The following is a 14,871-nucleotide window of genomic DNA, read 5'->3' as shown; positions in this document are numbered from 1 at the left end:
TGTTCTTCTTCTTGTAAATGTAAAAATGTAAAAAATAATATGTATGATCTCTGTATTGGTTCAATTTAACTCTGAAATCCACCATGACGTGAGCAACAAAAAACAGCCTAATCTTTTAAGTCTAGACATTATAACAATGAACAGCCATGCTAAAACAAATGGGAGCATGAAAAGACAACAAACGCTAAAAACGAAGCAGCAAGCCAATAAAATAGTATACATTCAAATATAAATTATAAATCCAAACCAAACACTGCAATTGGATTTAATAAACCATTCTTACCTCTCCAGAATCTCTCCTCCTGCGATCTGGGATGACTAGAGTATTTCCATTACTGCCCGGGACTATAGTAGAGCCGATACTCATTCTGGGTCCAACTAACATGTACCGTTTGTCTCCAGATCTGTACTGGATGCTGTGACACAGAGTCCCGTCGTAATTTGTATCTTGTAAATACTTGGACGAATAGTCTGTCGATTTAGAGCACTGCATTACAATCAACACGATGATGCTGATTACAAAAAGCACTGAAACCGAGCCCAAAGTGATGATCAAATAAAATGTCACATTTTCCTCCTCGTCTTTAACTGCGGTTGTTACATCAGAAGCTGCAAAAGCCTCTTTGGGCTCCACAACTTTGACAATCACAGTCGCTGTTGCTGAGAGTGAAACGTTCCCATTGTCTTTGACCAGTATGAGCAGTTTATGCTGGGTCTCGTCTGTTTCTGTGAATGAGCGAAGGGTCCTTATCTGTCCTGTATAGCGGTCCAAACTAAAGAGACTGTGGTCACTAACTTCCTGCAGTGAAAATAATAACCAGCCATTGTATCCTATATCTGCGTCATAGGCTCTGACTTTAGTCACCAAATGGCCTGCGTTCACATTACGGGGAATCTCTTCCACCTCAGCAGAACCGTTAGCGCTGACTGGATATAAGATCACTGGAACATTGTCGTTCTGATCCAGAATAAACACATTCACTGTCACGTTACTGCTGAGAGATGGAGTTCCAGAGTCTGTAGCGAGCGCGTAAAATTGAAAGGTTTTGACAGTCTCAAAATCAAAAGTTTTAAGTGCATATATTACACCTGTCTCAGAATTAATATTTAGAAAAGATGTCATATCACTTTGTGTCCCATTCCCTTTAATAATCTGATATGAAATCACAGAGTTTTCATTTAAGTCTTTGTCAAAAGCACTCAGCGTGAGAATGGGCGCGCCTGCAGCGTTGTTTTCAGTCATATATAATTCGATGGGATTTAAACTAAATTCAGGTGGGTTGTCATTAACATCTGACACCTGCACGCTCAGAGTTTTATATGAGGACAGTGGAGGCTGACCCAAGTCGCCCGCTGTTATTGTAATGTCATAATGTGATACAATTTCACGGTCCAGGTTCCCTTTAGTTACTAACGAGTACATGTTTTCCTGAACTGATGGTTTTAATTCAAATGGAACATTTTCTGACAGAGCGCACACACTTTTCCCGTTCACACCAGTGTCTCTGTCAGTAACACTAATGAGTGAGATTACAGTACCAGGCTTGGAGTCTTCAGACACGATCTTCGATAGAGATGTCACCTCTATGGTCGGCTCATTATCATTTATGTCTAGTATTTTTATAATTACTCTACAGTCTGTAGTCAAAGGCGGCTGCCCATTGTCAGATGCCTGTATATCCAACTTATAAACATTGGTCTTTTCAAAGTCGACCTCTCCTATTACATGGATTACTCCTGTTAATCTATCCAGGGTAAAAATCTGAAACATATTCTGCTTGTTGTCCCCTCCAAAAGTGTAAGACACTTCACCATTTGGACCGTCATCAGAATCACTTGCCAGAATTTTCATTACTAAAGTTCCAATTTGCACGTTTTCATGCAGTGTTGTAGAGTAAACATCTTGACTAAATACAGGGCGGTTGTCATTTACATCGAGAACAAGTATTGTTATATTCAATGTTCCTGATCTTTGCGGATTGCCACCATCTATTGCTGTTAAAAATAAATTGTGCTCAGCATCTTTCTCACGGTCAAGGGGCTTTTGTAAAACCAGAAATGGCAATTTGTCTTCTCCCCTGTCCCTTATCTCTAAATCAAAATGCTCGTTTTGACTTAATTTGTACAAACGCACAGAATTCACAACACTATCAGGGTCACTCGCAGCTTGCAGCTGAAAACGAGTTCCCTGAAGAGTGTTTTCGGAAATTTCTAATCGCTTTTCTTTTTCTGTAAATGTAGGGGAATGATCATTTACATCAATTATCTCAACGACAATATAATGGATCTCAAGTGGATTTTCCACCACTAATTTTAGGTTTATCAAGCACGCTCCAATACTATCACACAGCGCCTCTCTGTCAATTTTTCTTTGGACATATAAAACGCCATTGTTTTGATTTACCACGAAAAGCGCTTCATCTGATCCAGACACAATACGGAACCGTCTGTCCATCAAAGTACTGACATCAAGTGCCAAATCCTTGGCGATATTTCCTACAACAGATCCCTCTTTTACCTCCTCTGGAACAGAGTATCTTATCTGAGCTGAAATCTGCTGCCCAAAGCACAGAAGTAAACAGAGAACCGTCCTCCAGCACTCCCCTTTGCGCCTTTGTCCTCCAGCTTCCATTGCGAACGACAGCGAAACCCAGAAGCAAATGCCGCTACCTGGTCAGATTATACTTATGCATTCATCTTGAACAAACAAACAAAGGTGACGCACGAAAAAGCTGCAGCATCCACCGTTAAGCAGTTCTGTCTTTGGTCGTCTTCAAACAAACATCATCTTCCCTTTACGCTGAACAAAAAGCCAAATGCAATCTAGATATGGGGGCAGGGTGAACATATGCTTTCCCTGTACAACAATGACACCATGAGGTTTGTTAAGAATGTCACAGATAAGCAAAACCGCACTGTCTGAAATACCGGGCCTGGTCTCATGAAAATGCGTATCAATAGCACGAATTTTATTTGTGTTTTGCGTGCTATTTATACGCAAACTTACTTTGACGTGCATAGAATACGCAGTTTTTGACATCATATGATACGCACATTGTTGGCATATGATACGCATTTTGGCACATATAATACGCACCTTCCCCACACCTCTAACCACTGCGTATCATATGCACGCCAAAGTCCATTTCTGATTAAAGTACGCCAAATAGAAACAGAAAACCGTGCCATTTAAATGCGCTTTCATGAGATCGGGTTAGAATAACAAATAAACCCGTATTGTCTTCTTCTTCTTTTTTTTTTTTTTCGAAAACAGTTTGAACCTCTCATATGCAAATCTCTGATATGGAAGGAAACAGACAAATAATACAATTATAACAATGTGTTAAAATAAAAATACGACAGTAAGGCTAAATTAATAATTTAAAAAATCCCAAATCTCAACTTCAAAATAATCGGTTTCGCTCAGTTTACAAGTCAAACAGGATCCTGTTTTTCTTGCAACTTAATGTCTTAACCAAAAGCTGAGTCTGATATTTCTAATAGCACATATTTATCAGAAAAAAATGATCATGACATTTTGATCACACAATACATGCATCTATTAAAATGAACTGGGGGGGGGGGGGGGGTAGATACAAATATCCCTAATTTGTATCTATATGAGGTCAGATTTAAAGAGTAATAAGCGCGCTCCACAAGCAAAACGGCACAATGAGACCTTTTGACTCTCAAATCTACCTTGACATTAGCCCAATATTTTATAACAATGAATGCCAAAAAAAGCATGAAATGACAACAAGAGTAAGGAAGAAGGAGCATGTCAAAAAATAAAAAATAAATAAATAAAACATGTTAATCTCAAGTGCAAAAATAACAAAACAGCTCTTACCACTCCAGAATCTCTCCTTCTGCGATCTGGTATCACTAGAGTATTTCCATTACTGCCCGGGACTATAGTAGAGCCGATACTCATTCTGGGTCCAACTAACATGTACCGTTTGTCTCCAGATCTGTACTGGATGCTGTGACACAGAGTTCCGTCGTAATTTGTGTCCTGTAAATACTTGGACGAATAGTCTGTCGATTTAGAGCACTGCATTACAATCAACACGATGATGCTGATAACAAAAAGCACTGAAACCGAACCCAAAGTGATGATCAAATAAAATGTCAAGTTGTTTTCCTCCTCATCTTTTACTGTGTTTTTCACATCAGAAGTTGCAAAAGCCTCTTTGGGCTCCACAACTTTGATAATCACAGCCGCTGTTGCTGAGAATGAAACGTTCCCATTGTCTTTGACCAGTATGAGCAGTTTTTGCTGGGCCTCGTCTGTTTCTGTGAATGAGCGAAGGGTCCTTATCTGTCCTGTATAGCGGTCCAAACCAAAGAGACTGTGGTCACTAACTTCCTGCAGTGAAAATAATAACCAGCCGTTGTATCCTATATCTGCGTCATAGGCTCTGACTTTAGTCACCAAATGACCTGCGTTCACATTACGGGGAATCTCTTCCAACCCTTCAGCAGAACCGTTAGCGCTGATTGGATATAAGATCACCGGAACGTTGTCGTTCTGATCCAGAATAAACACTTTCACTGTCACGTTACTGCTGAGAGATGGAGTTCCAGAGTCTGAAGCGAGCGCGTAAAATTGAAAGGTTTTGACAGTCTCAAAATCAAAACTTTTAAGTGCATAAATTGCGCCTGTCTCAGAATTAATATTTAGAAAAGATGTCATGTCACTTTGTGTCCCATTCCCTTTAATAATCTGATATGAAATCACAGAGTTTTCATTTAGGTCTTTGTCAAAAGCACTCAGCGTGAGAATGGGCGCGCCTGCAGCGTTGTTTTCAGTCATATATAATTCGATGGGATTTAAACTAAATTCAGGTGGGTTGTCGTTAACATCTGACACCTGCACGCTCAGAGTTTTATATGAGGACAGTGGAGGCTGACCCAAGTCGCTCGCTGTTATTGTAATATCATAATGGGATACAATTTCACGGTCCAGGCTCCCTTTAGTCACTAACGAGTACATGTTTTCTTGAACTGATGATTTTAATTCAAATGGAACGTTTTCTGAGAGAGCGCACACGACTTTTCCATTAACACCAGTGTCTCTGTCAGTAACACTTATGAGTGAGATTACAGTACCAGGCTTGGAATCTTCAGACACCATTTTCGACAGTGATGTTACATCGATCTCAGGTGTGTTATCGTTTGTGTCTAAAATTTTGATGACAACTCTACAATCTGTCTTCATAGGGGGCTGGCCATTATCAGACGCTTGAACATCAAGTTTGTAAATAGATTTGTCCTCAAAATCTACATCGCCTTTCACATGAATGTCACCAGTCAGTTTATCCAAACTAAATAATTCATAAACCTTTGGGTTCTGATCGCTGCCAAAAGCATAGGTAACCTCTCCGTTTGAGCCATGATCTGCATCACTTGCTTGGACCTGTATGACTAGCGTTCCAACCTGTATATTTTCTTCCAAGTTTGTTGAATATATATCTTGGCTAAAAACAGGTCTGTTGTCATTGTTATCAAGAACAACAACTGTAACATTTAGAGTTCCTGATCTTTGTGGATTTCCTCCATCTACAGCCGTTAAAACTAAATTATATTCGTCATTGATCTCGCGGTCAAGTGACTTTTGTAAAACTAAAAATGGCAGTTTGTCTTCTCCCTGATCTCTGACTTCTAGATCAAAGTGTTCATTTTGGGTTAATTTGTATATACGAACAGAATTTACCCCTGCATCCGGGTCACGCGCGGCCTTAAGCTGAAAACGCGTCCCTTGAGCAGTCGATTCTGAAATCTCCAATCGTTTCTCGTGTTCACTAAAACTGGGCGAATTGTCATTTACATCGGTCACCTCCACTGCAATATAATGTATTTCAAGGGGATTTTCTACAACAATCTTAATATTTATGACGCATGCGCTATGACTATCACACAGCGCCTCTCGGTCGATTTTCTTATGAACGTGCAAGACGCCGTTCTGATTTACCTGAAAAAAATCGTCATTGGATCCAGATACAATACGGAGCCGCCTCTCCGCTAAAGTACCGACATCTAGGCCCAAATCCTTCGCAATATTTCCAACGACCGTTCCGTCTTTTACCTCCTCTGGAATAGAGTATCTTATCTGAGCTGAAACATGCTCTTCGAAGTACAGTAGAAAAGAGAAACACAAAGCGATCCACCAGCAATCCCATCTGCTCCTTTGTCCTTCGTGTTCCATCATGATTCAAACGCTTATCAGAAAACAAATTGTTGTTGTTATTTCTTCATGAGCGAAATCTCCTGTCTAGTTTTTTTTGTTTGTTTTAATAATTCACCATATTCCACGCAGACAACAAGGTATGTTTCAACAACAACAATCTGCGCTTTTTGTGTAAAGGAACAACGGTGTGACGTCTCGAAGAGGAGGGACTGCATTTCAAAAGGTTTCCTTGTATAATACTGACACCTTGAGTCTAACTGCGAACATAGACGATAATAAAGAGTTTCAGTTATAGGAAACATGAGAATCCACCTGCCAATGCATGTATCAGACTTGTACTAGCTTTAAAGCAAAGCATCATACAACTAATCAGGGCTGCGTTTCCCAAAAGCTTCGCAAGTCTAAGAAGATCGTAAAAACGATCGTACGACTGATCTTAATATTACGGTTTCCCAAAAGCATCGTAACTTAAGTAGCAGCTGAAAATCATCGTAGATCTACGAGTGCTCTGGAGTAATCGTAGAGCCCTAAGTGCATCATAAGAAGACAGATTTATGCGGTCACCTGCAGGACAATCGGCAGATTACACCTTTAACTCAATTTAAAGTGCTTTATTAATGTGATTATTGTTAAATTTGAATTTATAAATGAAATAATTAAAAAGGGCAGAAAACTAAAACAAAAAATACAAATACACATCTAAATTAAATGACTGAACAAAAAATGAATAAAATAAGTAATGTAGGAAATATGCTTCAAAGACTGGGAATAATAGGGAAAAAATAATTAAATAAACTGTCAATGACTTACTGGCGTGCAGCCATCTTGGGCCTGGAAATAAAGTCTCTACAGATATACTTATAACTATTATATTATATTATATTATATTATATTATATTATATTATATTATATTCGAAATGTCTGGAACGCAGCATTAGGTTTACATTTCAATAAATGAGCGTGTAGTAGGCTACTACAATTACAGTATGAGCTATTCTATAAGGTGACATTTCAGCACTTGACAAACGGATAGCGACTACTAAGTAGCACTTAAAGCACAGCTACTTGCGATTGTGTTGAGTGCATTTTTGGGAAACGCACGTGAAACAATAACGAACGTTCGTAAAAGTACTCGTAGAAAACGTTCTTAAGCTCTAAAATCAATCGTTATCGGGAAACCCGGCGATTTTGCGATAGTTCGTTATTGTTTCAAATGTTAACCTAATGCTGTGTTCAAGACAACTCGGATATAATATAATATAATATAATATAATATAATATAATATATATAATATAATATAATATAATATAATATTTGTATTATATTATATTGCATTATACGTATAATATTATACTTTACTTAAACCATAGAGAGAGAGAGAGAGAGAGAGAGAGAGAGAGAGAGAGAGAGGGAGAGAGACGTTATTTCCGGGTCCAATAGGTTGCTGGTTGTCGTGCAAGTCAACAGGTCATTTACAAATTATATTTTCTACATTATTTATTTTATTATTATTTTTTTCAGTCATTTAATGTAGATGTGTGTTTTTATTTTTCTGCTTTTTAAAATTATTTTTCATTTATAAATTCATTTAAAACAACAACAAAAACGAGTAATAAAATGTACAATAAAGTACAATCAAATCCTTGACCGCATAAATCGGTCTTCTTATGATGCATTTAGGGCTTTACGATTATTCCAGAGCACTTGTAGATCTGCAATGATTTTCTACTTTAGTTACGATGCTTTTGGGAACAGACCGTAAAATTAAGATCAGTCGTACGATCGTTTTTACGAACTTCTTAGGGTTACGAAGCTTTTGGGAAACGCAGCCCGGGGCTTGGTCCTTTTGATATCACTTTCTTAATGCATTTCTTAATGCACGCTCATATAAGCTTGCCCACTTGCAATCAACACAAATGGTGCGTGTTGCCAATGGAGACGGGATGATGTAGTGGTTAAACGATTAAAACTAATTCAGTACCATAACGTAAAGTTATAACATTCCATAACATTCAGTAATATATTGGTGTGGTATCCGTACTTTCACTTAGGAAAATTGTGTACGTTTTCCATCACTGCTAAAATAGCAGTTTATGTTCTTGAGAGGGAAAAGAAAAGAAAAAAACTAGTTATATTGTGAAATGAAACGTTATCACCAGGGAAGCAGTTCGTGAGAATGCTTCGAAGTTTCGAAGTTCAGCACCAAGATTCGAAGTTCAGCACCAAGATTCGAAGTTCAGCACCAAGGACAGCTCTTCGAAGGGCGTACAAACACGTGCAAACTTATAAAAATAGAATTATTGAAGATGCATCTTACCTCTCCAGAATCTGTCCTCCTGCGATCTGGGATCACTAGAGTATTTCCATTACTGCCCGGGACTATAGTAGAGCCGATACTCATTCTGGGTCCAACTAACATGTACCGTTTGTCTCCAGATCTATACTGGATGCTGTGACACAGAGTTCCGTCGTAATTTGTGTCCTGTAAATACTTGGACGAATAGTCTGTCGATTTAGAGCACTGCATTACAATCAACACGATGATGCTGATGACAAAAAGCACTGAAACCGAGCCCAAAGTGATGATCAAATAAAATGTCACGTTGTTTTCCTCCTCGTCTTTTACTGCGTTTTTCACATCAGAAGCTGCAAACGCCTCTTTGGGTTCCACAACTTTGACAATCACAGTCGCTGTTGCTGACAGTGAAACGTTCCCATTGTCTTTGACCAGTATGAGCAGTTTTTGCTGGGCCTCGTCTGTTTCTGTGAATGAGCGAAGGGTCCTTATCTGTCCTGTATAGCGGTCCAAACTAAAGAGACTGTGGTCACTAACTTCCTGCAGTGAAAATAATAACCAGCCGTTGTATCCTATATCTGCGTCATAGGCTCTGACTTTAGTCACCAAATGACCTGCGTTCACATTACGGGGAATCTCTTCCACACCCTCAGCAGAACCGTTAGCGCTGACTGGATATAAGATCACTGGAACGTTGTCGTTCTGATCCAGAATAAACACGTTCACTGTCACGTTACTGCTCAGAGATGGAGTTCCAGAGTCTTTGGCCACAACAAAGAATTGAAATGTTTTTAAAGACTCAAAATCAAAGCTCTTCAGTGAGTAAACGGTACCATTCGCCTCATTAATACTCAGGAAAGATGTCATGCTTTGGTCTGAATTCATTCGATCAATTGAATAAGATACACGCGCGTTTTCACCTTCATCTATATCAACTGCACTTAATGAGAAAACGGCAATTCCTGGTTTGTTGTTTTCAGCCACGTAGAATGTATATGGGCTTTGAGCAAATGTGGGACTGTTGTCGTTAACATCCGTGACATCGACGTGAATTGATCTTGTTGATGTTAACGACGGCGTTCCTAAATCTTTGGCTGTTATAGTGATAGTATAAGACGATTTAGATTCTTTGTCAATGTATTCTTTAGTTACCAAAGAATAAAAGTTTCCATCAGGCGACGGCTTGAGGTCAAAAGGAATATCCTTAGGCAGAGAGCAAACTATCTTTCCGTGCATACCTGAATCCAGGTCTGTAACCCCCATCAAAGCTACGACAGTCCCAGGAGGCGCATCTTCAGAAATGTGGCTTGACACTGAAGTGACGTCAATCTCAGGCCGGTTGTCGTTGACATCCTCAACATTTACAAGCACATTACACTGTGAAGACAAAGATACGGTCCCCTTATCCGCAGCCAGTATCTTTAGCTCATAAACCTGCCTTTCCTCAAAATTTAGCCCACCTTTTATCTTTAATTCCCCCGTCAAACTATCTAAATCAAAAACCTCAGATGCTCCGTTCCTGAACTTGTTCCGTAAAGAGTATTCAATTTCTCCGTTTAGTCCTTCATCTGAATCTGAAGCATTAACGCGCAGCAGAAATGTACCTTCAGGGGCATTTTCTTTTACTGTTACAGTGTATTTTTGCTTATCACAAATTGGGGCATTATCATTGATGTCGGACACAACAATAGTAATATTTACAGTAGTTGATTTCTGTGGCTTGCCACCGTCCGTCGCAGTTAATGTTAGGTTATGTCTTGCGATTTTCTCTCTGTCAAGAGGTTTTTGTAAAATGAGAACAGGAATCTTACCTTCGTCTCCCATGTCTTCCGTTTCTAAACGAAAATAAAGATTTTGGCTCAGTTTATATGATTGCAAGTTGTTTGAGCCTATATCCGGGTCGTGCGCTGTTTCTAACTGAAATCGTGCCCCTGTCATTGCAGATTCAAGTATTTCCAATTTATGGTTTTCGTCCAAAAAGCTCGGTGGATTATCATTGACATCGATAATGTCAACTGATATCTGGTGCATTTCGAGTGGATTTTCTATCACTGCTTTGAGATGAATAAGACATGGGTTGGTTTTAGCGCACAGCTCTTCTCTGTCTATCCTCTGGTTCACAGACAAAGCGCCGTCTTCATGATTTACCCGAAAGAGCTCTTGCTTTGTCCCCGCAACGATACGTAGATTTCTGTTTTCCATTAAAGCCGGTTCAATCCCTAAATCCTTTGAAATGTTCCCCACAATGACTCCAGTTTTTGATTCTTCTCGAAGGGAATAGTTTATCTGGGTAGCATTTTTTCCGGAATTGAACAGCAGACATATCATATAAAAAATCTTGCTCATCCGTATTATTTTATTTTCGCTTGCCATGCTTCCCCTGAACACCACTGAAAATAGTTTTAAGCAAATGGTCAACTCATTCATGCTATTCCAAATTCCAAATTAACAGACAGATCTAAAATCGTCGTGGTTGTTCATTGTTCAAAGCCAGAGCGACGTCTGACACGTCTGCCCACGAAGTGAACCTGCTCAACAAGACTGTTAGTGATGATGGTATTGTAGCGCCACTCACAGCGATTTTGCAGACTGCACAATTTCCTCCACAGTGCATCTTCTAGTGATGTTAATCACCACCACCACCACCAACAACAACAACAAAACAACATCAATAATAATAATAATAATAATAATTATTATTATTATTATTATTATTATTATTATCATCATCATCATCAAATAATATTATACAGTTTACAATTATAAATTATAAATATATAAATTGAGGCATTACAACACCGAATGTACTAAAAGAGAACGAAATAACTCTTTAAAAAAAAAAACTTTTTTATTATTTTTCCTTTCTTGAAATCGCATTTAAATCATCAGTTAATCTTTAAAAGAATAAATGAGCCTAAATTTGTAAGTATGCAGTGTTCTAGTGTCTAACTGCATGGTGAACAGTGACACCTTGTGGTTCAGTTACACAGATCACGTGACAAACTCGGCCCCACCCGTATCTTTTGTTCTGTGCTCCCTCCCACTGCAGCTGCTTACGTATGAGCTTTCCCATGTCTGCACTGGTTTGTGAAATCCAAACCACATATCAGACAAAAGACACCAGAGGGCAGAGCGAATTGATTCACATCACATGCTCTTTTTTTATGGACGTAGGGCCTACTCTGTGTAGTGGAGATCAAATATACATATAAATCACACATGTTCATCAGTATTTCTCCTATCATAAAAAGGCAGTCATAGATTATTATACATTTCTGCGTTATACAGTGTGTTTGTTTAACATAATACTGTACAGCTATAAGAGATCCCCGGATCTAGAGTGTTGAGCCTCACGTCTGTGCACAGGCTGCAGCATTATGCACCCCCTCCCCGCCCGCTGTCCGTTACCGTGGCAACGGACATTTGGCTAGGCGGGTCGCTGTCCGTGGTGCTGAATATTGGTCTCCTGAGGAAAGCGTGAGTGAAGGGGATGGATTTGGGAAAACCATAAGGAAGACCAAATAAACTCATCGCTCACGAAAGAAATCTCAGTAACAACACTGTAGTTTTTTTTTTTTTATTATTATTATTAATTATTTTAACATCTGAAATTTTTTATCATTCCTTGTAAAATGATCCTCTCCTCTTTAACCCACGTTCCACTATCTATCTTTTACTCTGTCGCTATAGAGACAGGCTCCCGTTGCCTAGAAAACAGCAGTCAGCTGGATTTCTCAGACTGAGGCCTTTTTCTCTGCAGTTTTTCAAGAAAGCATGGTTGTTTTTATGGTGACACAGTTAGCTGAATTGTGGTTTCAGGCCTGGCAATAGAAATCCTTGTGTGTGTGTGGACCTTCATGATAAAATGCTGAGGATAAATGCATATGACAAATGAAAACTGTGTGTGTGTGTGTGTGTGTGTGTGTGTGTGTGTGTGTGTGTTGCAGCAGTTTTTAATGGTGCTGCAGTCTCTCTGTGTGTGCTGTAAGGCAGGCAGAAAGAAATCTGGGTCAGGAGGAAAAGAGAAGCAAAGGATGGTTATTATATATATATATATATATATATATATATATATATATATATATATATATATATATATATATATATATATATATATATATATATATATATATATATATACATACATATATTCTATTTGTTCTGACCCACATCACAGAATCAGAACCAGGCAATAAGCCAGTCAGGGCAGTGGTTAATGCTTTATTATTTCTATTTACCATTTGTCAGAATTAACAGAAAAAAAGGGTTTGTGATGATAATCCAAGTGTGGTTACATCTAAATGAAAATGCTGATATGAAATGTGATCTGTCTGGTTATCTTTAATACATCATCTGCAGTGATGACCTCATCTTTACCCACCCAAACAAAAGCACACTCACCTACCTCCCCATACAGATCAAAAACATGCAAACAAAGTTTTCACAATAGGTCACTTTGATTCTATCACTGATGATCAGAAGTCAGATAAGTCATGATCATAAACATGGTGTCTTTCTTTTCCATGATTATAATATAATCATATTGGTATACTGTACAAACAACATGTTTTTAGTTTTTTACTCCAGTGCATGTGTTCAAATGGGCTACAGGCGGATTGCTACTCACATACTGAGAAGTCATTTAAAAGCTAAAAACATATTACTAATGCAATGTCCCACATTTTATGAAATTCTGGATTACATGGACAATGACAGAAATCACGTTTTTTTAAATGAAGATTTTATCTATTGTAAATATGCAGTACAAATATATCAGCAGATAAGCATGATCAAAGAGGGTCTGGTGAGTTTCTCAGAGGCAGATCATGGATATGTTCAGCTTTAGGAAGGCAGTTTGTCTGCTTTAGAGCACAAATGGTGGTAGAAAATGAATTAGAAAAACACATTTGCAAGACTAGATTAAACTTAATAGACAGAAGGGGAAATGAAGAAGAAATATATGGGTCTACAGGGCATAAGACAGGGCAGTGCTGTATATAGGTAGTCCATTTTTATACCACAAAATGAGGCTTTTGGGTAAATGATTTGTAGTCAGTGAGAGACGAGCGACCTACTTATAGCTGTTCACACTGACAGTCATTAAATCACAGAAAAACACCTTACTGTTTTGTCATTCTACTAAAATGTATCTCTTTTTTCTTTTTGATTGTCTCAAATAATGTTATTTTACAACACTGCTCATGTCTGAACATTAGCCAATCCTCTGAGACGGATAGTTTAGAGCCTTGAAATGATTACTTCCTGTTTAAAATAGCACATGTAAACATCCAGCATTTGTTCCTCCAAAACAGAAAATCTAATGAGAATTGGGCAAATGTATTTTGTAATAGTGCATTGCTTTGACAAGACACACATGCTGTGCATTCCAGTCACTGAAATGACCCCATGACACCCTGACCTTTTGACCTGCCTGGGAAAACTGCCATACCCTCAGGAAGCTAAGAATAAATGACATTTCAGAAAGCCTGCAAACTATTAGAAAAACAATACCATATTGTTTACTGAAATAAAATATTGATGTCCATATACTGCACAACTGATATAGCCTGCAAATACAAAATATCAGCAAAAAAGCAGCAATATGAAAGTTTATATTAATGCATTAATATTAATACATAATTTTAACACCAGAAAAAAAAAATGGCTAGTGCGTTTTAATGCACAACACAGTGTATTTTCACTTGGCTTAACTGTCTTTTCCATGAATATTAAACACATTTCATAATATCAGATAATTATACAGTTGATACGTAAACATTAGCAGTTCTCATCTTTTCTTGTTTTAAAGCAAGTAAAAGTCACCCACCACCTTGAGTGCTCTTTACATTTGGCCTTATTTCAAAGATTAAGTGAAGTCTGATGGTCTTTATCTCTGAAATAGTGTGGTGTTTATATAAAGGACGAAAAGAAGGAACTCACTCTTCAACAGTCTTAGAAGTCACTTAGAAGTCAGTGGGTTTTTATCTGAAACAGAAATCTTGGGCATCAGGAAGTGGCTACTTAATGAATCTCCTAAATACTTAGAAACCACTGTGACTATCAAATGTCCAAATTATGACATCACTGTGCTGTGTCTGCATTTGTGCATTCATGAATGTCACCAGTCACCACAGAACTACAACAATTCTCCACTCTTTCTGTGTCAGATCAGTGCGTAGATTTAACTTGATTCTTTACATACTGAAACTCAAAAATGCAGACATAAACAGTAACACAGACATAATACAACACCTACAGAGAAGAGCAAAGACTATCGAATTTTCTGTGACCTCTTCTGAATACACTGGATAACACTTGCATTATTCTGATAGAAGTCTTTATGAGATCCAGGAAAACACATGAGAAAACCTTTATACATCTGT

General features: G+C 38.2%; 3 protein-coding genes across 3 annotated transcripts; all 3 read right to left on the bottom strand.

The window, feature by feature from the left end:
• Window positions 1-45: 45 nt before the first annotated feature.
• Window positions 46-3,250, bottom strand: LOC109044895 (protocadherin alpha-8-like). Its single transcript, XM_042770604.1, has one exon. The coding sequence runs from the start codon at window positions 2,630-2,632 to the stop codon at window positions 266-268; it is 2,367 nt and encodes a 788-aa protein (XP_042626538.1). The 5' UTR covers window positions 2,633-3,250; the 3' UTR covers window positions 46-265.
• Window positions 3,251-3,740: 490 nt separating this feature from the next.
• Window positions 3,741-6,405, bottom strand: LOC109101851 (protocadherin gamma-C3-like). The gene has a single exon (XM_042770595.1). The coding sequence runs from the start codon at window positions 6,209-6,211 to the stop codon at window positions 3,782-3,784; it is 2,430 nt and encodes an 809-aa protein (XP_042626529.1). The 5' UTR covers window positions 6,212-6,405; the 3' UTR covers window positions 3,741-3,781.
• A 1,620-nt stretch (window positions 6,406-8,025) lies between these two features.
• On the bottom strand, window positions 8,026-11,035 carry pcdh2aa1 (protocadherin 2 alpha a 1). Its single transcript, XM_042770589.1, has one exon. It carries the CDS (start codon window positions 10,913-10,915, stop codon window positions 8,429-8,431), a length of 2,487 nt encoding a protein of 828 aa, XP_042626523.1. The 5' UTR covers window positions 10,916-11,035; the 3' UTR covers window positions 8,026-8,428.
• Between the last annotated feature and the right edge of the window lie 3,836 nt (window positions 11,036-14,871).

The sequence above is a fragment of the Cyprinus carpio genome, chromosome A14 (assembly GCF_018340385.1).
Source record: "Cyprinus carpio isolate SPL01 chromosome A14, ASM1834038v1, whole genome shotgun sequence".
Taxonomy (NCBI): Eukaryota; Metazoa; Chordata; class Actinopteri; order Cypriniformes; family Cyprinidae; genus Cyprinus; species Cyprinus carpio.
The sequence above is the reverse complement of the archived record's forward strand: the minus strand, read 5'-3'. Positions and strand labels throughout refer to the sequence as shown.

Excerpts from the sequence above, each read along its gene's own strand:
- LOC109044895 (XM_042770604.1), bottom strand. The coding sequence starts at position 2,632 with ATGGAAGCTGGAGGACAAAGGCGCAAAGGGGAGTGCTGGAGGACGGTT.
- LOC109101851 (XM_042770595.1), bottom strand. The coding sequence starts at position 6,211 with ATGATGGAACACGAAGGACAAAGGAGCAGATGGGATTGCTGGTGGATC.
- pcdh2aa1 (XM_042770589.1), bottom strand. The coding sequence starts at position 10,915 with ATGAATGAGTTGACCATTTGCTTAAAACTATTTTCAGTGGTGTTCAGG.